General features: G+C 55.5%; 1 protein-coding gene and 1 long non-coding RNA gene across 5 annotated transcripts in view; one reads left to right on the forward strand and one right to left on the reverse strand.

Moving 5' to 3' along the window:
* LPIN1 (lipin 1) overlaps positions 1–23,198 on the forward strand; it is an 88,747-nt gene that overhangs the window by 61,090 nt on the left and 4,459 nt on the right. For all 4 annotated transcript variants that reach the window (XM_037048730.1, XM_037048731.1, XM_037048734.1 and 1 more), the window contains 10 exons: positions 1,293–1,386; positions 2,162–2,231; positions 5,188–5,280; positions 8,517–8,596; positions 10,724–10,850; positions 12,342–12,490; positions 12,990–13,076; positions 17,250–17,402; positions 20,599–20,713; positions 22,135–22,238. In XM_037048730.1, coding sequence (XP_036904625.1) covers positions 1,293–1,386; positions 2,162–2,231; positions 5,188–5,280; positions 8,517–8,596; positions 10,724–10,850; positions 12,342–12,490; positions 12,990–13,076; positions 17,250–17,402; positions 20,599–20,713; positions 22,135–22,238 — 1,072 coding nt within the window. The remainder of the gene's footprint in view (positions 1–1,292; positions 1,387–2,161; positions 2,232–5,187; positions 5,281–8,516; positions 8,597–10,723; positions 10,851–12,341; positions 12,491–12,989; positions 13,077–17,249; positions 17,403–20,598; positions 20,714–22,134; positions 22,239–23,198) is intronic.
* On the reverse strand, positions 993–22,441 carry LOC118988774 (uncharacterized). The gene is made up of 3 exons (XR_005066852.1): positions 22,356–22,441; positions 4,462–4,465; positions 993–1,003 (listed from the first exon to the last, which is right to left on the reverse strand). It is a non-coding gene; the product is annotated as an uncharacterized LOC118988774 (long non-coding RNA).

Raw genomic sequence — 23,198 nt, forward strand, 5'->3', positions numbered from 1 at the left:
CTCCTTCGTTGGGTCCCCAATAGCACCAGTGACTCACTGTTGCTCATGACCCCTGTGTTGGTGGCCTGTACTTGGCTGACCTTAGGGTTCTGGGGTTCACATGCAGCTTCAGGCAATGAGTTCATCGGGGTCACTCAATGTCAGGCATGTTCGCTGCGCCTGGTGTGTGTCTCTGGCCCACACCAGCCCCGCAGAGGTGTAGGAGCCTGCAGCCAGTGGGGACACAGTGCATTGGAGGGGTGCACAAATGCCGTGGCATCTTGGAGGTGGGGGGACCTGGTCAAGTCCAGGGACACTTCCCAGCTGGCCGTGAGGGGTGCTCTTAGTGTTGACTTTTAGGGGGTGAATGAATCCACAGCAGTCATCATGTTCACGAAGTGATTTTTCAGTGTCTTAGGACAGTTGTATGGGGAGGTGGCCCCAGGGCCCCAGTCAGTGTGGCCAGCCAGTACCGCCTGACAAATTCCCTGAGGAGACCTAGGTGTCCCTCTTCCATCCACCCTCCCCCCCGCCACCCCCCCATTCCCACCGTGGACTGGTCCTGTTCCTCTTCCCCTTGCCACTCATGACTGCCTTCCTGCCTGAGGTATTATCCTGGACCCTCTCTCCATCCTGAGGTCCCTTCATGGCTTTGGGAATTACTTCTTACACAAAGACCAGGGCCCTTCGTGCTGGCCCCGAACCTGCTAACCCATCAGCCTGGTACCCCTGGCCTGGGCCTTCCCGCCAGCTCTGGTGTGAGCGGGGCTGCATCAGTGGCTGGGCCTCTGCACCCCCAGCAGGTGGCTGTGGCCAGAGCCCCACCTGCTGACGTAGAGTGAGCCCTTGCTTTAGGCAGGACACTGCCTTTTATTCGTGGCCTCTTCCACCATCCCGGCTCCCAAGGAGGTATGTCCCTGGGACAGATGAGGGGACTGAGGTGTGGGGACATTAACCACTTGCCCAAGGTCACGGCAACTCAGGCCACCTGGTTTCCATGCCCCACTTACCATTCACCTGCATCCTCGGAGGCGCACGTAGGTGGTGTTTTCCACGCTCCTGCTCCTGTCCTTTCCACGTCTGCACCCCAACTAGGGAGACACTTCCCCACCCCCTCAGTGCACCCCGGGCTCCCCTCATTCCACATGGACGCTGCCCCCAAACGCACTAGTGCAGTCGGAGAATTGCCGCATGGGGGCAGTGTGTGGACTCGCGGGGACTTACCTGGGACCAGGAGCCAGTGGAACCAGGCCTGACTTTGTCAACCAGACTCTCTTCCCCTCTTCCCCTGCCCCCTACGATTGCTTCCCCAGAAGCCTTTTTGGAACAAGCTGTGTCATACCAACAGTTTTCGGACAACCCTGCGCTCATCGATGACCCCAATCTCGTGGTGAAGATCGGGAATAAGTAAGTTCCTCCTGAGGGTCACTCATAGGGGAGTGATGCCCTTTCATGTCAGGTTTTCAAATACAGAGACCTAGACGTCGGGCCTTGGAAATTAGTTTATATGTATTTATATGTCTTTGTTAAAATGTATTGTTGTCAAGTCACCATTGGCGGTAACCGTGGCGTTGTAGAGTTGTTATCTTGATGGGAGCAGCGAGCCCGTGGGTTTCCACGGCCTTGGTGCTGGATTGTACAGTGGACCGTGTACAGTCTTGGGCCTGTGGGGCCGGGACCCGAGGAGCCCGCGTGTGTCACCCGAAGAGACTGCGTGTCCACCTCGGACAGCGTCCTCACCTGAGGACCCCAGACAAGCTGAAGGGGTGTCCAGGGATGTGCTGGCATTTGGCAGACTGTCGGCAGGCTTTTCTCTCTGAGAGGTGGTCATGGATGTTTACCCATGAAGTTAGAGAGCCTGGTGGCCTTTTCCTAGAAGTGTGGCAGGCAGTGCCACCAGTGTGTGGGTGACCTCGTGCACCGTGGGCCTCTGGCTGCCCTCCAGTGGCTGTGCGGTCTCCCGCTACCTCCGACTGAGTGTGCTGCCGCCTGGACAGCTGCCTGGTGCCTCCGTGTGTCCACAGAAGGGTGGGACGTGCCGGGGAGGGTGGGGGTGTTGGCAACAGTTTTGGGCTCTTCACGGACCCAGCTGCAGTTCCAGAACTTCCCATGACCTCTTCCCAAGCCGTGAGATTTTCAGTCTGAGCCCAGGTCTGACAGTTGTCTCACTGTCTCGTGTCAGGTACTATAACTGGACCACGGCGGCTCCTCTGCTGCTGGCTATGCAAGCTTTTCAGAAGCCTTTGCCAAAGGTGAGCGTCAGCACGAGAAAGAAAGGGGGCACTGAACTGGAGGGTGGGTTAAGCTGGGTGGGTGCAGTTTGGATTTTGTTTTATTTTAATTGCGTTGTGCTCTTTCGAAGTTTCTGTGCATCGGTGTCAGGGCTTTTGAATCCATTTCTCTTGCCCCTTGAATGTCCTCCCCGTTTTGCTCATCAGGGCAAACCTCTCAACCGTGGGGGTGCCAGACCAAGTCCTGCCTCCCCCAGGGTTCCTTTCCCAACACCTGCTGTGCTAGGGACACAGGTGGGGGCGGAGCGGACGGGCGCTGGGGTGTCCGGAGCCCGGGGATGGCGAGGGGAAGGCGCGGGGCCGCAGCACAGCAGGCCTCAGGTGCCGGTGCCAGTTCCAGCGTCACTTCGCCAGGAAGCAGCCTCAGGTGTGCAGGGCCCAGGTGCTCCAGGCTGCAGGGGACAGTAGGTGAGGGGCTGAGGGAGACGCAGGGTGAGAGGTCAGATGCACCGAGGCAGCCACTGTGCGGTCCCCGTCCCCCTCCCAAGGAGCCATGGGTGCTCAGCCTGGAATTGTTCGTTTCTCCAGTGCTGTGTCCTCCTACTCGGTCGCACACTCCTCTGGTCCTTTGTACGCGTAGCATGTGCTCTGTGCTGCTTTGATGCTGCTGTCTGTCGGGTAATCCTGGTACCCGTGGGACTGCAAGGGCTGTCGGACTGTGATGAACGCATTTGCTCCTTGTGTGTGTTGCTGTGTTTTGGCGTTTGGGGCTCGTGACCTTTTTCGGGGGGTGCGTTATCTGTGCATATTGTGCACTGGGTGGAGGACCTGCTTCCTGGCTGGTTTTTGTTTTTCTTGCCGGGTTCCTCACGGTATCCATGGCCCAGGACACATTGTTATGTTACACGTTTCAACTCTTACACATTAATAAGAGAAAAGACCAGTGCAACGGAAATATCGTTAAAGGATTTAGTTTACAGAAAAGGAAATACCTCTGGGTTGTAAACTTAAAGACTTCGTGAGGCACATCCTAAATCTTTTTACAAGTGTGTTGGCAGTTTTTTTGACTGCTTATGGTGTTTATCTAATACAGAGTTATATTTGCATGTAGAATCTGTCAGTCTTTTATGGAGGTTGGGTTTCGTGTCATACTTGGAATGGTCTTGCTTCCTCATTTCCAAAACTTGTGAAAATGTGCCCTATCGCTTCTAGTACTTTCTTGAGTCTTTGATCCGTCTACATTTTATGTTGAGAGTAACGGGTGAGGTGACAGGAACCAACTCTCTCTTTTCACAGCTGGTCATCGAATTAGGGTGCTCTGGTGCAGGAAACACTGACCACGAGTAGCTTAGACGTTAGGGGTTTATTCTCACGCATAGGAAGAACCTCAGAGGCTGGGAGTTCCCGGCTGGATGAATGTGGGTTAGCTTCTCTGCGATTTCCTTGGCTCTCCCTTAATGATCGCAAGGCGACTGTGCTGCCCGTCCGCGTCCACGGCCACGTCCACATCCACGTCCACGGCCACGTCCGAAGTGGGAAGGGTGGAGGCATTTCATTGGTCACAGCTTGTTCACATGATCACCCCCCAACCCATAGCTGGGGAAACAGTGGCGTGGCTGTGAGTACCGTGGACGGGTTGAGGTTCGTTTTCGGGAACACATTGCAGCCTGGTTCCTGAGCAGTGTTTTGGACGTCGGCCGGAAAGTGAGAAAGGGGTGATGCTGCCGCCCCAGGGTTGGCGCTGCTGCCTGCTTGTCCCTGCACCTTTCATTGGATGACAACTCTCGTCCCCACTGACAGGCAGTTGCAGTCCCATCATCTTTTACGACTCTCTGTGAATGCGGGTTTATTTCTGAACTTGGTCTTTTGTTTCATTAGTGTCTTTACGCGTGTACCAGCTGCATTTAAAAAAATCACTCTGGCTTTCAATGTACTGTACTGCTTAGTAAGGCTCGTGTCTTCCTATCGCTCTGCTGAGGATTTTCTTGGCTATTTTTGTTTGTTTTTCCTGTGAACTTTAGACAATAATCCTGTTAGGTAATTTTTTTCTTAATTGGGGTTTTAAACCATTTCTGGATGAATTAGGAGGAGCAGGGTGATCGACATCTTCATGGGTGGCCCTGTTTGTGCAGAGGGTGTGTGTGTGGTTTGCATTTTGTGCATTTTAGTGTATTCGGGTGTTTCTTTGTGTCAGGAAGGGATGTTTTAAATGATAAAAAGAAGCACACTTCAGGCTGAATATGTGAATTACTTACCTTTCCACTTACTGGCAGCCTGTTTGATTGAAAGAGTAAATCTTTTGGTCATTGCCAGCCGGTGTGTCGGCTGCTACCTGATAGTTCTATGAACCAAGGAAGAAAAATGAGATAACAGTGACCTTGGTCCAGGGAATTAGCTTCAAGATGGATACTTTGCTCTTTGGAAATACTTAGAAAATTATGAGTTGATATTAAATCTTCTCCCGCAAGAGTATGAATATTTTAACACTTGATATTTTAAATGCATTTATCAATGTTCAGTTTGTCAAAATTTAGCAATGTACGTTTACTGAAAACACCTTGTGCATTTTTACCCTATACCCCGTAGTGATCATTTCATTTTTTGTTTTATACTGAGAGTAACTGTGTCCTAACCAGTAAGCCACTGTAGTTTGAAAACTCCGGTCTCACTAATCACTAACGATTTTCAATGCTTTCTTTTCCTGTTGTTGTTGTTGTATCTTTTTGTTGTTTGTTTATTCCTTTAACATCCTGTTAAGTCTTCATGCTTAAGTTACCTTACTGTAATTTTGGACGCCATTAGGTTTTGCTTTTCAAAGTTTTTTAATTCACAAATCGTATGTTGCATTTTCTCTCTCTCTCTCTTTTTTTTTTAGTTAAATCTTACTTTAATTTGCATGTGTGTGTTTTTTGGTTTGAGTGTGCTAAGTTGGTCTTTTTTTGGTTCCATTATTTATGTTACCATCCATTTGAAACAGGCCACTGTGGAATCCATCATGAGGGATAAGATGCCCCGAAAGGGAGGAAGATGGTGGTTCTCGTGGAGGGGAAGAAACACCACAATCAAGGAGGTGAGCACGGGCAGCACAGGAGCGTCTGGACTCAGCTCAGGGCACGGGGCTCGTGCGGAGGAGTTCCTCAGCTCTCGTGTCAGAGGGAGGAGTGTCAGCGGGGGCAGGGGCCTGCTCCACCTCGAGGCAGGGACGGCATCGCAGGGTGCGCGGGAGGTGGGGGAGCGCGCGGTCTGGGAGGCCGGGTGGGGATCGGGCTCACCACCGGGCTCTGCTCCCTCCTCGCCCGGAGGCCACGGTCACGTCACTCTTCCCCTGGAGTGCTTCTTCGTCTGTGAAACGAAGGGATTCAACCTGATAGTTCACTTTTTTTTTTAAGTTAAATATTTTCCTTCTGCTTGTGAGGATAATTTCAGTGAGGTATGCTTAGAGCTGCAGACCGATTCTCATTCGTCTTCTCACTTTGGTGGCGTTTCTGTAAAAGCCTAGAATTGTCTTCAGGTCTCTGTCTCCCTCCCAACCCATTTCGCGAAGCCTTCTCCTTGTTTCCACGCCCGTGTCCACCTGGCGTGCCTCCTCTGGCTCAGCGCCCCGGAAGGGCTTCTCGAGGGTGGTCTCGGGGGCTCTGCTTCGACCGCCCACTCTCCCCACGGCAAGCTCTCCCGTGGGACGACCCATTGTTATTTCCAGAGCAGACATTCTCTGATGCCTCTGTCCGCGTAAGCCACCTAGGGGACACCCCACCGTGATTGCCAGATGCCTCAAACTTGTCATTTCCAATATTTAACTCACAATTTCCCTGTGAATTCTTCACTGGACCGTGGTCCGAAAATGGTGCCACTGGCCACCTGCAGGCTAGTGCAGGCTAGTCACTTATTTTTTCTCCCAGTCAGTCAGTCAGTCAGTCCTACCAGTTTGCCATCCTAGGGGTTCTCGGGTTTCCGTTTCTCTCCGCCTTCGCTCCCACACATCCCGGCGGCTATTCTCTCTCCCAGAATTGGTTCCAAACGAACTGTCTGTATCCATTCTTGTCCTTGCTTCTTCATTCTCGGTACTGGGACGCGTTGTTCTATTTAGGACCCTGGTCCAGTTTATGTGGCTCCCTGCTGAAGCCTCCCAGTGGGTTCCCTGGGTTCCTGTACTGAAGACCAGTATCCTTACCACGGTCACAGGCCTTGGGGATCCCAGTGCCCACCTCCCTCGCTAGCCTCATCCTCTGCGGCTCCCCCTCAGTCCTCTGAGCTTTGGCTTCACTGGCTGAGAGTCCACCTACCCCAGGACCTTTGTATGTGGCTCCTTCCCTGCCCAGTGCTTGGGGGACCCTTCCCATTCCCCGCACTAAACCCGCTGGTGGACCGGGCTGGTCCTTCATGAATTGCCCGAGTTTGTAATTACACACGTACCAGTGTCTGGATCAGCGTCTTCTCCCTCTGGTCCCTAGACCCCACGAAGGGTGAGACCGTGGCTCTTTGGTCCCTGGGTGGCCTGGTGTCTGTATTGGACGCGGAGCAGGGGTTTGGGAAATGGTTGTTGAGGGAATGCTGACCACTTCTGGAATGTAGCGTGAGGAAACCCCAGGGACGACTGTTCAGTGGGTTGTTGCGGTGGCAAGAGAGCCCTGGCCGGTGTGGCTCAGTCGGTTGGAGCGTCGTCTGAACTGAAAGGTTCGGTCCCGGGTCGGGGCATGTGTGGGAGGCAGCGGATCGGTGTCCCTCTCCCTCTCTCTCCCTCCCTTCCCCTCCCTTCCCCTCTCTCTAAAAATTAATAAGCATTTTCTCAGGTGAGGATAAGGAAAAAAAGTAAAAGAAACCCCAGTGAGCTATTTATTTATTTATTAGTTCAAAGGGAGAAAGTCTGTTGGAAAGATTTTATCAAGGTAAAACTGTTCTTTGGTGCTCTTTGTTAGCATACTGTGTTTTACTGATTATTGTTTCCAAGAGATCTAAACGTGTTAGGTCAGACATACTTCAAGAGACTTAAAGGGCCTTTCTGGTTCCTGTGCTGAAGAGCAGAATGTTCTAGAATTTAGGCAGAAAGCTGTGTCAAAGATCTACTTATTGTAGAATATCCAGTTTCTCACCAGTTTGGATTGAGGAGAATGCCAGGATGAAATAAGGAATCGTTATGAAATGAAATATTTCTAAAAAAGTAAATGTATTTATTTCAGATAGATATACATATATTTTGAGCTAGTCTGACAAAGCTTAGTAAATAGTGGGAGCTAAGTTGCCTGTCTCAGTAAATAGATTAAAAATCACTGGGAGTGTTATTACACCAATTATTTGTACACTTAAAAAAGGTAAAGGATATTTAAAAAATACTTAGTACTCATCATATGTTAAGATGGTCACCCTGTTTATATTGCTTATTTAAAAAAATTAACATGGAAGCGCTGGCTGGCGTAGCTCAGTGGATTGAGCGTGGGCCTGCGAACCACACGATCGCGGTTCGATTCCCAGTCAGGGCACATGCCTGGGTTGCAGGCCAGTTCCCGTCAGGGCACTCACGAGAGGCAACCATACATTGATATTTCTCTCCTTCTCTCCTTTTCTTTCCTTCCCTTCCTCTCTAAAGATAAATAAATTAAAAAAATTAACATGGAGAACATTAGTTTGCCTCTGGAGCAAATGATCACAAACAGTGAGAGTGAACCGAATGTCCTCCGCCCTTCAGCTCTGGCCTTGAGGCCTTCCCGGCCCGAGGGGTGTGGGCGCCGCTGCTATGTTCGGGGGGCAGGTGCTGCACAGCCCTTCCCGCAGTGGAGGAGGAGGAGGCGGTGGCGGCGGCTCTCAGTGCGGTTTCCAGGGGCAGCGAGGCCAAGAGGTCTGGCGACTTGCCCCGGATCCCAAGCGAGGGAAGCAGGGCCGGCCTGATCTCTGGGAGTCCAGAGCTCCTGCCCGCACGGTGGAGGAGCCTCTTCTCCGAAAAGAATGAGTGGGAGACAGAGAGAATGCGTCCACATTTTCCCAAGCAAAATACGGGGTGAAAATATTTTCAGGCATTTCTATCAGCAGTCACATTTTGGAAGCCCTCAGGTACCCAAGCGGGGTACCCGATAGAGCATTCTCACGGCGCTACGGTGGCTGTGAGGTTTGATCTGGTGCCACGGACACCTGTGGGGAAACAGACTCACTTTTGCCACGTGTATTGATCAGCTGAACTGTGTACTTTGGGCGAGAGGGGTGGGGGTGTGCTGTCGGGGAAGGCACTCGGACCCTGCTCTGGGCCTGGGGTGCCCATGGTGGACCCGCAGCTGTCTCTTCCGTACGTCCCTGACTCTTTCTCTCCTTCTCCAGGAAAGCAAGCCAGAGCAGGGCTTGGCTGGCAAGAGCCACAACACCGGGGAGCAGCCGTCACAGCTCGGCATGGCCACCAGGTACAGTACGAGTCGTCTCGGGGCGTGGCAGCTCCTCCCTGTGTCCAAGGCCATGGCACGGGCCTGGTGGACGCTGATAGCGTGGTGTTCACCAGACCCCACAGGCCTTGGACCCAGGTGGACCCGGGGTGGCAGCCCTGGGGCCCAGCCCTGCCTCTCAGTTATTCAGTGACCAGGGGCAGTTGGCTTAATTTGGTTTCCCACTGATGGGACGGAGATAGTCGCTCCCTTAGAGATCTCATGTCCAAATAAAAGAGGGGCTTAGAAATGACACGGTGTAACCTTCTCACGGTCTTGGCACGAGACAGCCTCAGTGTACACGAGACAGGAGCAGTGGTGATGACAACGGCGGTGGTGATGGTGAACAGTGGCCTTACCAGTGGCGGGGAAATAGGTTTCCCTTCTGAGGAAACTTGCCTTGCTCTGTAGTTCAAACACTTCCCAGGACTTCAGTTGCTACTTTTCTAATTACTGAAAGGGATGCAGGTGAAAGTGCCTTCCCCGTTAAATAGTTCGACGGCTCCCCATTGGGAAGGAAGCAGGCCACACCCACGCCACACTGTGTTCTTCAACCTGACGCACGGAGAACGACTCTTGTGAAAAGGAATCGAGATTTTGAGAAGTTATAAAGTTCTTTCTTGGACATGTAAAGCTTTTAATTTCTACTGGTGTCTTAGACTTTTAGTCTCCTAATTAGACTCCTGCAGTTGACTAAAAAAAAGGGGGTAGGAGTGTTTTCCTACTTGACAGACTTGATCGACAGAACAGTCCCCGAAGCCTCGTAACTGAGCAAACAGCTCGTCACCGTACAGATCGTTAAAACACCATCTGAGGGCAGTTCGCCGTGATAACTGGGAACTCGGGTGTCGTTCCCGTGGCTTTCTGTCGCTGCTCCTTGCAGGTGCCCTGAAGTGAGCATTGTTAACTGTGCTGCTGGGGGGAGGAGAGGGTTGGGTGGGAGCCACGTTGTCCCACGTGGGGTGGCAGGTCCGCAGGTGACCGTGCGCTTGCCCTCGGCTGCACCTATGCCAGCCCCCTGTGCCGCCTCCCTTTTATTTTCTTGGTCTGTGTCCCCTCAAGCACGGCAGGCTGCACGCGTTGTGGTCTTTTCTCAAAGCAGCAGGTGGAAACGACGGCAGTCTGTGTTGCTTCCGCACGCACCCCGCAGAGGCAGACACCAGTCAGTTGTCCCTGAGTGCACTGGCCCGCGTTTGGGTCTCCTCTCGCCCCAGACTGTTCGGATGGGGCCGAGACATTGCCCGACGCATGAGTAGGCCTCGTTGTCTTCTGCTCCAGGCCCTCATCTGGCCCCCGGGGCCTGTGTCCTTCCTGCCTGACCGGGCTCCTCTGGGCTGTGGGTTCCGAAGGACCTGCGTTGCTCACGGGCTCTGCAGGAGAGGGCTCTTGTGGGAATGTGTCACTTTACAGACAAGCCACAGGGGCCCTGAGAAGAGTTCTTGACGAATTACTGATATGCTCTGTGTGGGTTCCTTAAAGAAAAGGCACCTGCTTCCCACCTGCACCTCCCCACCCCCACCAACTAGGAAAGCCTAGAAGACCCTTGCCCTGCGGCTTCTGGGCAGGCCGACGAGGGCTGCCCCGGCTCTCGGGCAGCCTGCCCAGGAGTTCGGGGGCAGGCTTGGCGAGTCTTCCTTGTCCTCACTGGTACCCCTTGGTCAGTCCCCAAGTGCCCTCATTTTTTGCAGCTGATGGTTTGGAGAGGCAGGTACAGGGGCCTGACTGGTTAGACGTGTAGAGATTGGACTCTGCGTCTGTCTGGCAGCCTCGGACGGGGCGGAGGAGAGGCTGTGAGCGTGCTTGTAGGCGAGGCAGGGACCCGGCCCTGCTGACCAGGCAGAGGGGCCTCCTGGCGTCTAACAGTGCGGTGATCTCTAGTGAATCCGGAAGCGAAGGAGGAGGGGCAGCCCAGCTGACTAGCGTAGGAGCGTGTGAATGGGAGCTGAGTGAGGCTCACCGACAACGTGTGTACGGCACGTGGGAAATGACCGCCCGGCTCGGGGCTCAGGAGAGCCCCCGTTGACCCCACCGTCGATTCCGGCCCGGTGCATTTTTGATGGCCGCCCTGACGCGTCTCCTGATTGGTGGTTACATCCCTGTGTGTTCTAGAATGAAGCACGAGTCATCCTCCAGTGACGAGGAGCGCGCAGCTGCCAGGCCCCCCAGCGCCAGCCACCTCCCTCTGCTGTCCAGTGTCGGCTACAAGAAGACCCTCCGGCTCACTTCGGAGCAGCTGGTGAGGGCCTGGGCCTTCTCCGGCCTGTCTGTGGGCACTGGCCGGGGCTCGGCCCCCAGGCTCGGCCCCCGGACCCGGCGTGTGTGGGGTCTGGGCGTCCCTCCGCACAGGTCCCCACGGGACTTCCTGGCACCTTGGTGTCAGAGCACCTGCTGCCCTTCCGGAGCCCGTGCTTCTGCCCCGACAGGGGTGCCCGTCTGGGCAGCTCCTCGCTGCCACTTCCCCTTTGTCGTCTGTGCCGCTGCCCTGGGGGGGCTCCTGTTTTCTAGGTTTGAGGAAGGCAGCCTGGGGAGCTCATTTACCCCGAGTGCGACTGACTGAGACCAGACTCGGTGTTCCCGCTTTGAGACGCTTGTTAATTCAGACGTGTCTCCTGAGTGGGGAGATTGAGCCCCAGTGATGGGATTTGGAGCCTTCCAGGTGGAAGAACAGGTCACAGTGCCCCCTTCGCATGGGCACACAGCTGCTTCAGTCAGGGCCTTCCTACCCTGGACCCTGTGGCCATGAGTGGCCATGAGCAGGCCTCCCAGCATCCCAGGCTTAGTTGGGGTGGTGTTCAGTGGAGAATGGTAACAGGCAGGCGCCGACACCCACACCACAAGTGCGACCCTGCAGTGCCCGCGTGGCTGCGTGGCGGTGAGTGGCTCTGGCCTGTGACCTGGAGGTCTCGAGTCCGGTGGTCTCTGTGTGGTTGGCTTCCTGGGCCTAGACCTCCTGCTTCTGAACATANCTTCAGTCAGGGCCTTCCTTCTCTGGACCCTGTGGCCATGAGTGGCCATGAGCAGGCCTCCCAGCATCCCAGGCTTAGTTGGGGTGGTGTTCAGTGGAGAATGGTAACAGGCAGGCGCCGACACCCACACCACAAGTGCGACCCTGCAGTGCCCGCGTGGCTGCGTGGCGGTGAGTGGCTCTGGCCTGTGACCTGGAGGTCTCGAGTCCGGTGGTCTCTGTGTGGTTGGCTTCCTGGGCCTAGACCTCCTGCTTCTGAACATAGGCTGAGACTGGTAGCAGACTGCTTGCTTCCAGTTTGTGCCAGTGTGAAAATTGAGAAATGTGGTTCCGTAGGGAAGTGTGGTCACACACTGGGTTTCCGTGGTCTCCCAGGCGGGGCCCTGTGTGTTTGGCCATGGAGTAGGGAGTGTAACCTGTTCTGGAATTGCTCCTTTTGCCAGGCCTGGTGGCCTAGGTGTTAACCCTGTCCAACGATTCTCACCCCGAAATACGGGGTCAGGTTGGCGTCCTCCCTGGAAATGGGAGGCCTCTGTGTGAAGTGTGTGAGCTGCATTCGGAGTGGGTCTGCGAGGGGAGTCGGGGTTCAGGTCGCCCAGATCCTGGAGGGAGTCCCCCCATCTGGAGCAAGACAGGGAAGAAGGGACTGCCCCATGGCCGAGGGTGGTGATTCCAGAAAACCCTAACCCTGCTCTCCTGGGACGGAAGTCACGTCCACTCAGCCTGGGCCTTCCCCTCAAGAGGGCACGTCATGTTTTCCAGAAAAGCTTGAAGCTGAAGAACGGCCCCAATGACGTCGTTTTCAGCGTCACCACGCAATATCAGGGCACGTGCCGCTGCGAGGGCACCATCTACTTGTGGAACTGGGACGACAAAGTCATCATTTCTGACATCGACGGGACAATCACTAGGTAGGTCCGCCGACTCGGGCCTGGAGGACTGGCCTTCATCGGGACCCATGGGTCTGGGGCCAGCACCTTGGTGCTCTTTCTGTGGCGCTGGGGGCCGTGCCGCCCAGTGTCTGGGTTTGTGGTGCCTTTGCTGCTCAACCCAGCAGCTGCCTGGAGGGCTTGCTGGTGGTTCCCACCTGTGGGGCCGGCTCCTTGTGTTGTTCACCTGGATGCCTCTGAAGAGCGTCTTTCCGGGGGGGTTCCTGCGTGGTCGGCCGCTCAGGGACTTGGCACGTGGGCAGACGACAGGTGCCCTTTAGATTTGCCTGGAGATGTGTTAATGTATCCCCTCCCCCGGGCCTTCTCACGTGGCTGCTTTAGTTTCTGTTGTCCAGGAAGTAAGTGGCGCGTTCTTGGGCGGTTTCCCGAGGCATCTGTGGTGCTGTGAGTCGGAACCCAAGTGTTTTCTCTTTTGCAATGCCCTCTTTATGTCCTTTTTCTCATTTCTGTCCTTATTTAGATCAGATACTCTCGGCCACATTTTGCCCACCCTCGGGAAGGACTGGACCCACCAGGGCATCGCCAAGCTGTACCATAAAGTGAGCCAGTAAGTACAGAGCGTGTGCCCGCCCCGCGCACTGCTGGTGTGCATGTGTGCTGCACGCGAAGGTGGGCTGCTGGAGCGACTCCCAGCTCAGCCTGGGGCATCAGCGGCGTGGGGCCTGGGAACCCCGAGTTCAGTGCTGAGAGACAAGAAAGGAAGTGGTTAGTGAGTCTGCGCTGATGGAGAGAGAAGAAGGTGGCAGCTTTGGGGGAGGGACTGGGGCGCAGGTCATGCCGAGGAGGGTCGGGGACAGGCGGCTGGTGAGTCGTGGTCTGACGTTTGCCCGGAGATGGTGTCCGATCCCCGGGGTGCAGACCCCCAGCAGGGTTTGGCTGTGGGGTGGGGAGCGCCTCGCTGAGTGGCTGGAACACAGGCCGAACCTGCTGTGGGCCCCCGTCCGGGTGGGCAGGGGCTCTGAGACTGTCGGTCGGGCACACGTGTTGCTTCGATCACGTCTTAGGGTGATTTGGACAAGGAGGATCACCTCTGTGTTCAGACGAGTGAAACACGCGGAGTCAAAGCAGTTTGTCCAAGCTCCCGTCGCTGCTCATAGGCAGAACTCAGTCCAGCCCCGTCTGTTCAGCTCCAGGGCTGCCGCTTCTGCTCTCGTCTGCCCCAGGGTTCCCAGTCCTTGGGGGACCCCCACCCCTTCCTGGCATCCTGTTCTCTAGCCAGTTAGGGCTGGGAGGTACCTGCGGCTGACTCGGGACTGGCCCACCACCGCTACATGGGGGGAAGGTGAGGTGAGTGTCAGGACTGCACCGAGGCCCGTGGCTCGGAGCCTGACATGCTCACCCGTGGCCCCCGTCTGGGTGAGGGGCTGTGGGGAGTGGGCGCTCAGCGCTGTTGCCAGTGCCCCGTGAGCGCGGGTGAGCAAAGTGTGTCCTTTCTGCTCCGCACTCATCCATTCGCCCAGCGCTCACCGAACACCTGGCCTGGTGACAGGTGCGCGGGGTGACAGTGATGCAGACACAGTCTCTGCATCCTGGGCCGCCGCCTCCAGTGTTGGGAGGGCTGCCTGGGAGGGGACCTTCCCCGTTCTGGTGGAATCAGAAACTTCCGATTTCGACTTAGATGTTCAGGTCGCTAGTTGGACCTTTCTTTTCTAGGTCTTTTGTATACAAAATTACCTAAGTAATACACGATTCTTTTAAGTAGAGAGAGAAATAAGGAAAATTAGAGAAATTGAAAGCTGTGGCGGTTGTGTCTTCTTCCTTCATGCTCAATGCCAAGCTAATCCACTCACTACGGGTTCCGTGAACAGTTACGTAATGCACCCTTACACTCCATCGCATGTTGGGTTTACCTCTTCTTTTTTTAAAAAAATATTTTATTTATTTATTTTTGAGATGGGGAAGGGAGGGAGAAAGAGGGAGAGAAACATCAATGTGTGGTTGCCTCTTGTGCGCCCACCCCCTACTGGGCATCTGGCCCACAACCCAGGTGTGTGCCCTAACTAGGAATCGAACCGGCAACACACAAATCACTGAAGCGGGCGCAGTCACGTGGGTAGGCCTCCGGGAGTCGGACTCCGCGCAGGGGGATTGCTGGTCTGAGGCTGAGCGCAGGCAGAGGGCCGATCGATCCGCGTCCCGAGCTGCCCTCTGCGCAGTTTCCCCTGCTTGTGCGCTCCCAGCCTTGTGTGTGCAAAGCCCTCTCCCCACGGCCCCCCTCGCCATGGGCAGATCCGTTTTTAGAAGGATTCAGTGGCTGCTTTTCAGTGACTTGCATGACACTTGCCAATTGCGTCTATTCTGGATTGAAAGGAACCATCTTGGGTCAGGCTCCTGAGTAATTCTCGGTTCACAGCCTGACTCACTGTGGCTTTTGGAACATAGATCTATTCCTGTCTTCACTGAAACATTGAAAAAAAGAACTTACATTTTTGGGGGGAGGGGGCTGTCTTGATTTGTGTCTATTTGGGTTTTCCCAGAAAAGATATCTTCTTGGAAAATAAAGTGCAGTGTACCAAAACACACCCAAGCCTTCTCTTTGTCAACCCGTGTAGCGTGAGTGAACTGGGTAGGTGAGCGAGCCGAGGAGGCGAGGCTCTGGGACAGTTGGAGGCCTGTCCCAACTGGCATTTCCTTTAGGGCTGGGAAGAGTGGACTCGCACCCACCTGAGTGCCGAGTCTGACGTGTGTTCCCCGGGGCACCCGGATACTCGGACCACTGAGGCGCACAGCCCCCAGGGCAGCGGCTCTCCCGCCGCCGGGCCGTGGCCTGCAGGGGCTCGGGGCACCTGGGCATTGATGGGCGGCCCTGGTGCTCCCCACAGCTGTCCTGGGGCGAAGGCCCCGGGAAGCCAGCCCCTGCTGCCACCTACAAGTGTGTTCTCCTTTCTCGAGCTTTTTTGCCAGCTGAGCTTAGGGATGACCTCTGGTGGACAGCTGTGGTGACCACAGCCACGGGGGAGTGTGTTTGAAAGCGAGTTTTGAGTCAAATTAGCACCTCAGAGCCGTCCCTGCAGGTGGCAGCTTAGGACTTGGGTGTGAAGAGCTAAATACAGAAATAGTGCTTTTTAAAAAAGATTGCATTGATTAGACAGCTCAAGTACGAAGACGTTTAATTAGAAAGACTTCTTGATGTTCAGATGCATCCCTGCAGTCCAGACAAGCTGATGTTCCTAGATTCTCTTTAGTCTTACACCAATCCTGTTTCTTCTTTCAAAGGACATGCTACCAGCCCGTCCTGCGGCCAGCGTGTGGTGTCTGTGGGGGAGCAGGGAGTCGATGAGAAGTGGGGAGTGGCGCGTGCTCCTCCAGCGGGTGTTTCTGAGTGTCTGCTCTGTGCCAGGCCTGCTTTGGGCACAGGGGTGCAGCCCGGAGTGAGAGCCCCCACCCACGGGGACCGCAGTGTGATAGCAGTGAGAGGCAGCAGGGGGACCGACGGGCAAGCGTTAGTGCCTGGGGCGAGGGCAAGGGCGGGCGGGGTTTATTACCCACAGGGAGCAGGGAAGGGCCCTCTGAGGGTCTGGAGGGGACAGTGTTCGGGAACGGGACATGCAGGGGTCCAGTGCAGGAGCAAGCTCAGCGAGTGGGAGGCGCGGCAAGAACCCACCCCGGTGTGCTGAGCCAGGAGCAGGTGGGGTCGGAGGGCAGGGCAGGGGCCAGGGCTTGCTGGCCTCGGAGGTCACGGCAAGGAGCTGGGTTCTGGCTGAGAGAGGGCAAGGTGTGGGAGGGCTGTGAGCAGGATCTGGTTGCGTGTTGTTTTCGGTTTTCTTTCCATGTGGAGACTTGAGGAGGGGGCAGGGGATGGTTCAGGCTGTGGCAGGAGTGCAGGAGGGGGGTCCCCACAAGGCTGCCCCTACTTGAGACACCAGGGCAATGAACTGGTCCCCAGATGACTCACACTTCTGCCCAACTTGGCTACAAACCAGTAGTGTGTCGTGCCCATTTGGTAATTTGCTACGATGGCTCTGGCTTTGCTCAGAACTTAAGGAAACATACCTACTGGTTTATTACCAAGGATACAAATGAATAGCCAGGTGAAATGCGTAGAGTGAGGCCCAGAAGGGACCCCCACAATGGAGTTGGGGTGTGCCACCTTCTCAGCAGGTGGATCTGTTCCCGAACCGGAAGCTGTCTGAACCCCACTGGTTGGGGTTGTGCGGGGGCTTCAGTTCTGAGGCTTGACTAAGTCCTGCGACCTTGGTGTCTGAGCTCCAGCTGCTGGTTCCTTCCCTCGGCGACCGGCCCCCACCCTGCATGCGTCACCTCATTAGCAGAAACCCGGGTGTGGGTGGAAGGGGGGGGTCCTCTTACTCTTGTCGCTGGGGGAAATCCGAGGGCTTTGGAGGTTCTGTGCCAGGAACCCGGGACGCAGACCAGCTGTGCGTCTGTGGTGTCACAGCGTCACTGATGTCGGCTGCGGCCTCAGTCAGGGAGTGGCATTTAGAGCCATGGGTGGGGGTGAGAAGAAATGGCACTCAAGGACCCCAGAGCTCCTGGGCCTTCAGAGGCCAGCACACTGGGCGCCACGGCGACTTGTCTTGGAAGAAGCAGCCGTTGAGGAGGCAGGTCCCGGGGGTGGCGTCCATAATCAGGTTTCGTGGATTGTGGCCTTGAGGGGGCCGGCCACCACGCCAAGTTCACAGGCGGATGTGGGTCAGGGCTTGTGAGTGCCCAGGAGCCCCACTGCGTGACGCCGCTGAGAGTGCACGTTTGTCTCCTCCAGGAACGGGTACAAGTTTCTCTACTGCTCCGCGCGTGCCATCGGGATGGCGGACATGACGAGGGGCTACCTGCACTGGGTCAACGAGAGGGGCACGGTGCTGCCGCAGGGGCCGCTGCTGCTGAGCCCCAGCAGCCTCTTCTCCGCCTTGCACAGGTAGGGCGCTGCCTGTCCGCACTGTCCAGGGCTGCCTGGGGCGGGCCCGTCTCCCTCCCCGGGGGGTTGGCAGAATGGCCTCTGAACGGTCTTCTGACCCAGCTCCCGTCCCCGTGGGGGGCACCGGGAAAATCGCCCTGAAGTGCAGGGTAGCCCTGCCCGCTCCCTTCACTGCTCATCCTCGGCGTCACGTGGCTGTTTGGGACCTGCTGCCTCTTCCCAGTCTCGTTTCCAGTTTCTGGAACACAGTGTTGCTGAGCTGGCTCCACTTTCCACAGTGACGTTCTCTCCCCTGACCACGTGCTGCGCCCCCTTTGTGGTGGCTGCCCTTCCTCCTCCCGTGCCCCTTCCCTGCCCCATGCTGTCTGGCTGAGTCTGAGTCAGCTTTGCAGTCCCTCCAGTCGGGGACCTAGGTCGGGTTCAGTGGCCCTTGTGCCAGATGCCACCGCTCACCTGGCCTGGGACTGCCACCACATTCGTCCTCCCAGGGAGTTCTGGCCGCTGTTTATTTTAATGGCACTCAACAGACCGCTAGCCGGGTTCTCATGACCCCCCTCCCTCAGCCCTCTTGGCTCTAGTCGGGGCAGCCTAGCCAGACTCTGGCCTGCGGGGGCGGGGGGAGAGGGGGCCCCTGGCCTCCAGGCAGCTTCTGGATGCTCTCGTAGCAAAACCTGCTGTGGCCGTCACAGGACATTGGTCCTGCCAGGGGCTGGATGTGTGTACCCTGCAGTTGTGTCTTGAACATCCGATGAAGAGTTTTGTCGTGATTTTGCCTCAATTGGGGACCAGAGTTGCCGCCTGCTGCTCTGCCCACGCCAATGGTGGGAAGTCCTGTGGCGGCATTGCTGCTCGGCTCATTCTCGAGAGCGCCCTCTACTGTTAGCCCAGGCCCCCTCCTGGCGAGCGCGGCTCCAGCCTCGCAGGGCAGGGGCGTCAGCTGGTGGACGCACAGGGCTGGACAGATGCGCTGTGGCCGAGTCCCGTGGCTCTTCGTTCCTGGGCCGGTTTCCACTGCTGGAGCCAGTGTGTGTGCGGGGGTGGGGAGAGAAGCAGGAAGTTGAGTTTGGATGATTTCCGCAGTGGACTGGAGTTCGAGACAAAGCCATGCGATCATTGCTGAAAGTGGATCTTCAAGCCTCTCATTGCAGGAGGAAGAAATGTTACTGTGTGCAGTTATGGATGTTGACTAGACTTATTGTGACGATCATTTCGCAGTGTGTGTGTGTGTGTGTGTGTGTAGAGTTCCTGTGTCGTGTGCCTGAAACTAATGCAGCATTGTACGTCAGTTACGTCTCGGTCCAAACAGACAGGCAGTTAGCCCTCCGTGTCTCCCTGGGCCCAAGATACAAGTCCTGTTCATGGTGCCCTGGAGTCCCTGCAGTCCCGTTCAGGTGTTCAGGGGGCCCAGGAGTCCCCGCAGTCCGTGAGAGCCCGGGGCAGTGCTGGGCCTTGGACACTGTCTGGTGCTCCTCCCCGTCGTCATCACTGAATCACATCTGGAGAAGGGATGAGAGTCTTTCTAAGACGCCTGCAAGCGACAAAGGGTGCCCAAACAGTGAACACCCGTGTTCCTGTACCTCAGGGGAGGCAAGTCCAGCCACTCGCCCCCCTGCCCCTGCGGCAGGCACGGTAACCGTTACCCCTGAATTTTGTGTTAACGTTCCTTGCTTTGTAACCCTAACCAGTATGTGCAGTTGTGCGCACTTGGGGACTGCACACAAACGAAGCGAGCTCTCCCAGAGCGTGCCTTGGTTTTGTCCCCTGGGTTGCTGGGTGTCACCGTGACCCATTTACTTCACTTGTGTGTAGGATCCTGCGTGTGACTCCACCGCGGTGCGTATAGTTGCACGGTTTCCATCGTGCAACTATAAAGGACTGGAAAGAGGGTCCTTTCCAGTCCTTTTGCTACTGGAAGCAACGCTTCTGTGTGTCCTGTGGGGACATCTGTGTGGTAGGTGGTCCAAGGTACACACTTAGGAGGAAGTCTCTAGGCCGTGAAGTGGACACGCGTTGCGTTTCCCAGCTGGCTTCCGACGGCAGTGTGGGCGTGTTGCACTTTGTTCTTGCCAACAGGTCAGCCTTCTACGTGGTTGCTGGTCCGTGGGGTAGGAAGCGTCTCAGTTCGTAGGTTTATCGGCCATTTGGGCTTCGTCTTCTGCGAAGTGGCCGCTCAAGTCTTGGTCCATTTTCGTTCTGGCTCAGAGAGTGTGCATATCTCAGGTTCTGTCCCCGACGCGTCTGCCGTGAGTGCTGCCGTGCCTCCCCCAGGGTGTAGCTCTCGATGAACATGAACTCTTGGTTTCATGAACTTGGATGTTTCCACTGTAATTTGTACTTTTTGTGTATTTAAAGAGCTGTCCCTGACCTGTGAGCATGAAGTTACTCTGTATCTTTCCTAAACGCATTGCCCTTCCCGTTTCTGTCTATAATCGACTGGCAGTTGGGTTTTCCACATAATGTCCAGTAGGCTCCCTTCTCTCTTCTTTCTTCTCCGTGGAGGTATAGTCCATTGTCCTTGCACCGTTTCCTGACAGGACTGTCCTTGCGTCCTGCTTCCCGTTGTCACTGTGGCCGCACGTCGAGAGGTCATAAACATATTCTGCCTCCGCCCTTTGCGCTTCTGCGTAGCCATCAGAATCAAGTGCCACGAAAACAGACGAAAACCTAATGAGGGTTTGAAATTACAATGAATCTATAGAGATCAAGTTAGGGAGAATTACAATCTCGTATAGCGCGGATCGTCCAATTCAGTCGTGCGGTACGTCGCTTCGTTTATTTGGGTCTTCCCTAATGTATTTTGATGGAGTTTTAAAACAATTTAGAAGTCTTACACTGATGTTCACAAATGAGGTCAGCTCCCACGCTGCCCATACTGTTTCCTTAGGGTTGTTCTGAGGCTGTGCTGGCTTCAGAAACAGGGTGGGAGATGTTTCCTTCTCTCCAGTGCGCTGGGTTCTTGTTCCTTGGCTGAGCGGGAGACGGCGTGTCCTCAACCTTTCTGTGTGGGGGACTTGGAAGGAGGGAGTCCCTTCCCGTCCAGCGCTTTTCTGGGACAGCGGAGCAGTCTCATGCCCAGTCTGCCTCTGAAGATACGAGGGCTGTTCAGGTCACGGCGTCCTTGACGGTTCAGAATGGCTCGATGTGTACGAGCGCATCCTCTCATGCTGCCCCATTCTTTGTTTGTTTGTTTTAACAGAGAAGTGATCGAAAAGAAGCCAGAAAAGTTTAAAGTCCAGTGTTTGACAGACATCAAAAACCTGTTTTTTCCAAACACAGAGCCCTTTTATGCCGCCTTTGGAAACCGACCTGCTGTAAGTAGTGGCCAGGGCATGGAGCATGCTGGGGACCCCGCTTTCCTGACGGCTGCTGCCCGAAAGGCTGCGTGCGAGGCCAGGCTCCCCTCCGACCGGGGAGCGCTGGGACTGCAAGCTGTTTCACGGCCTCTAGTTCTCTTTGAAGCTTGGCCATTGAGTCTCAGTTTGAGTCATGAAAGGTGGGACTAGAAACATTCAGTGGGGAACCGCAGGGCCAATTCCTAGCACAGCGGCGAGCTCCTCATTGCAAGTTGTAAGGGTGCAGTGGTCCCCCACGCTTAGCTGCGGTTTTGCTTTCTGCGGTTGCAGTTACTTGATATCAACAGCAATCTGAAAATATTAAACGGAACGGTCTAGAAATAAGCAGTTCATCAGTGTTAACTTGCTCGCCCTGCTGAGCAGCCTGATAAAGTCTCTTGCGTCCCACTCTGCTCCACCCAGGAGTCTTCCCTTGGCCCAGTGTATTCACGCTGTGCCAGGGGTGTCCAAACTTTTGGCGTCTCTGAGCCACACCGGAAGAAGAAGAGTTGTCTTGGGCCACACGTTAAATACACTGAGACAAGTAGTCACACACACACACACACAAAATCTCGCGATGTTCTAAGTAAATTTACGATTTTGTGTCAGGCCGCATTCACAGTCATCTTGGGCTGCATGTGGCCGATGGGCCGCAGGTTGGACACCCCTGCTCACTCGCTGCCTGTTAGGTCTGTTACTAGTCGCCGTCTGGGACATCAGATCGACTTGTGGCATCAGTGCTTGTGTTCAGGTCACCCGTGTTTTGCTTGGTAATGCCACATTCACGTACCTTTTATCACAATGTAGTGTTTCAGTTCTTCTGCTTTCTTACTGGTTATTGTTGTTAATCTCTCATTATGCCTAATTGGTAACTAAACCTAATCAAAGGTCTACATCATGCAGGAAAAACATAGTCCCTGTAGGGTCTGGTGCCACGCCCGGTTTCAGGCCCCCACTAGGGGTCTCGGACCACGTCCTCTGTGCATAAGGGGTGGGGGGGTGGTCTTGCTTCAGACAGTAAAAGGGATGCTTGGCAATTTGTGTTTTCTGCCCCAGTTTGCCACAAAGTTCAATGATCAGGAGAACAGAGTAAGAGAATTCTCCTACTTTTGAAGTCGTGCCTGAGAAGCTGGGTTGGAGAACAGCAGTGAGGAGAGGGAGGGCTGCAGGGGGCTTGCCGAGGGTCCCGGCCTCTGGAACCCCCTTCCTGAGATGCTGAGCGCTCGGGGGGCCGGAGGGGAGCACCGATCCTACAGTCTCACGTCCAGGGATGTTCTTCCCCTGTGCTATCTGGGAGCGTGGTTCTGGTTCACAAACACGTGTGATGTTGCATCAGATCTGAGGTGTCCTGTGTTTGTATTTACAGTGAATTCCTTTTCTCTACCCTTCACCCAACATAGGACGTGTATTCGTACAAGCAAGTGGGTGTGTCCCTGAACAGGATATTCACTGTGAACCCCAAAGGGGAGCTGGTGCAGGAGCATGCCAAGACCAACATCTCCTCGTGAGTTTCCCCACCCCAGCGTCACTGGGGTCACTGGGGTCACCGGGGTCACCGGGGTCACCTAGGTCTCAGTGTCGGAACAGTCTTGCATTGCTTACAGTCCTTTGTTGTTTTAACCTTTTGTTCCCACAAGGAGAGTAGATTTTAACTCCCGTATTTTGTCCAAAACTCACGTTTGCATGGCCTGGATTAAATCAGACCCCCTCTGGGTGCAGCATTTAAGCTCGAGGTCTTACTCCGCTCCAGAGAGGCATCGAATGAGTTTGAAAACTTGTGGCTGTGAGTCACCAAGTTGGGTTTCAGAGCCTGGAGTGCAACTCGAGGGGCAGGCACTACAGAAGCATCCCGGGGCGCTACAGCCTACAGCTGAGAGACAGCGTCTCCCTTCCATTCCTGCCTGCTGCAGCGGCGCCACCGGAAACACGGCCGTGTGTCACCAGAAACACCCCTCCTGCAGTGAGGGTCCAGGCCCGGTTTCCCACTGCCGAGGGCTGGGCTGGGCAACAGCAGGGAGGCGTCCTGCGTGGCTGCGGAGTCTCTCTGACTTGGGCGTCTCTCACTTCAGGCTCTTCACTCCCTGAAGGGGAGAGGGTTTCCTCGCCCCAGGAGCTTTGTGCACCGGGTGACACCAGGCAGACAGGTGTGGCTGCCTGTTTGGCCCCATCTGCGCAAACCCAGATGATGGCCACTGGCCCAATGACCGCAGCAGCCTGCCGGTGCCCTCCTCGGGTGGAGGGGTTGGGATGGGCGCATTTAGGTGTTCTCCCGGTGCCACTGGTGGGTTTAGGTAGATGGCAGACCTGGGGTTCCCCAGAGCACATTGTCACCCTCGAGAGCTCCTTCCGCCAGCAGGAGTCCAACCCAGCCTCACACGGGCCGATTCCACTCAGTTATCTCTCAGCAGTTTCCCCTCCTGAGTCCTACGTGGCCACCCTGATGACACCAGGCCTCCCCTGGGGA

Source organism: Sturnira hondurensis, unplaced genomic scaffold, assembly GCF_014824575.4.
Source record: "Sturnira hondurensis isolate 20B ecotype Veracruz unplaced genomic scaffold, ASM1482457v3 Scaffold0006413, whole genome shotgun sequence".
NCBI lineage: Eukaryota > Metazoa > Chordata > Mammalia > Chiroptera > Phyllostomidae > Sturnira > Sturnira hondurensis.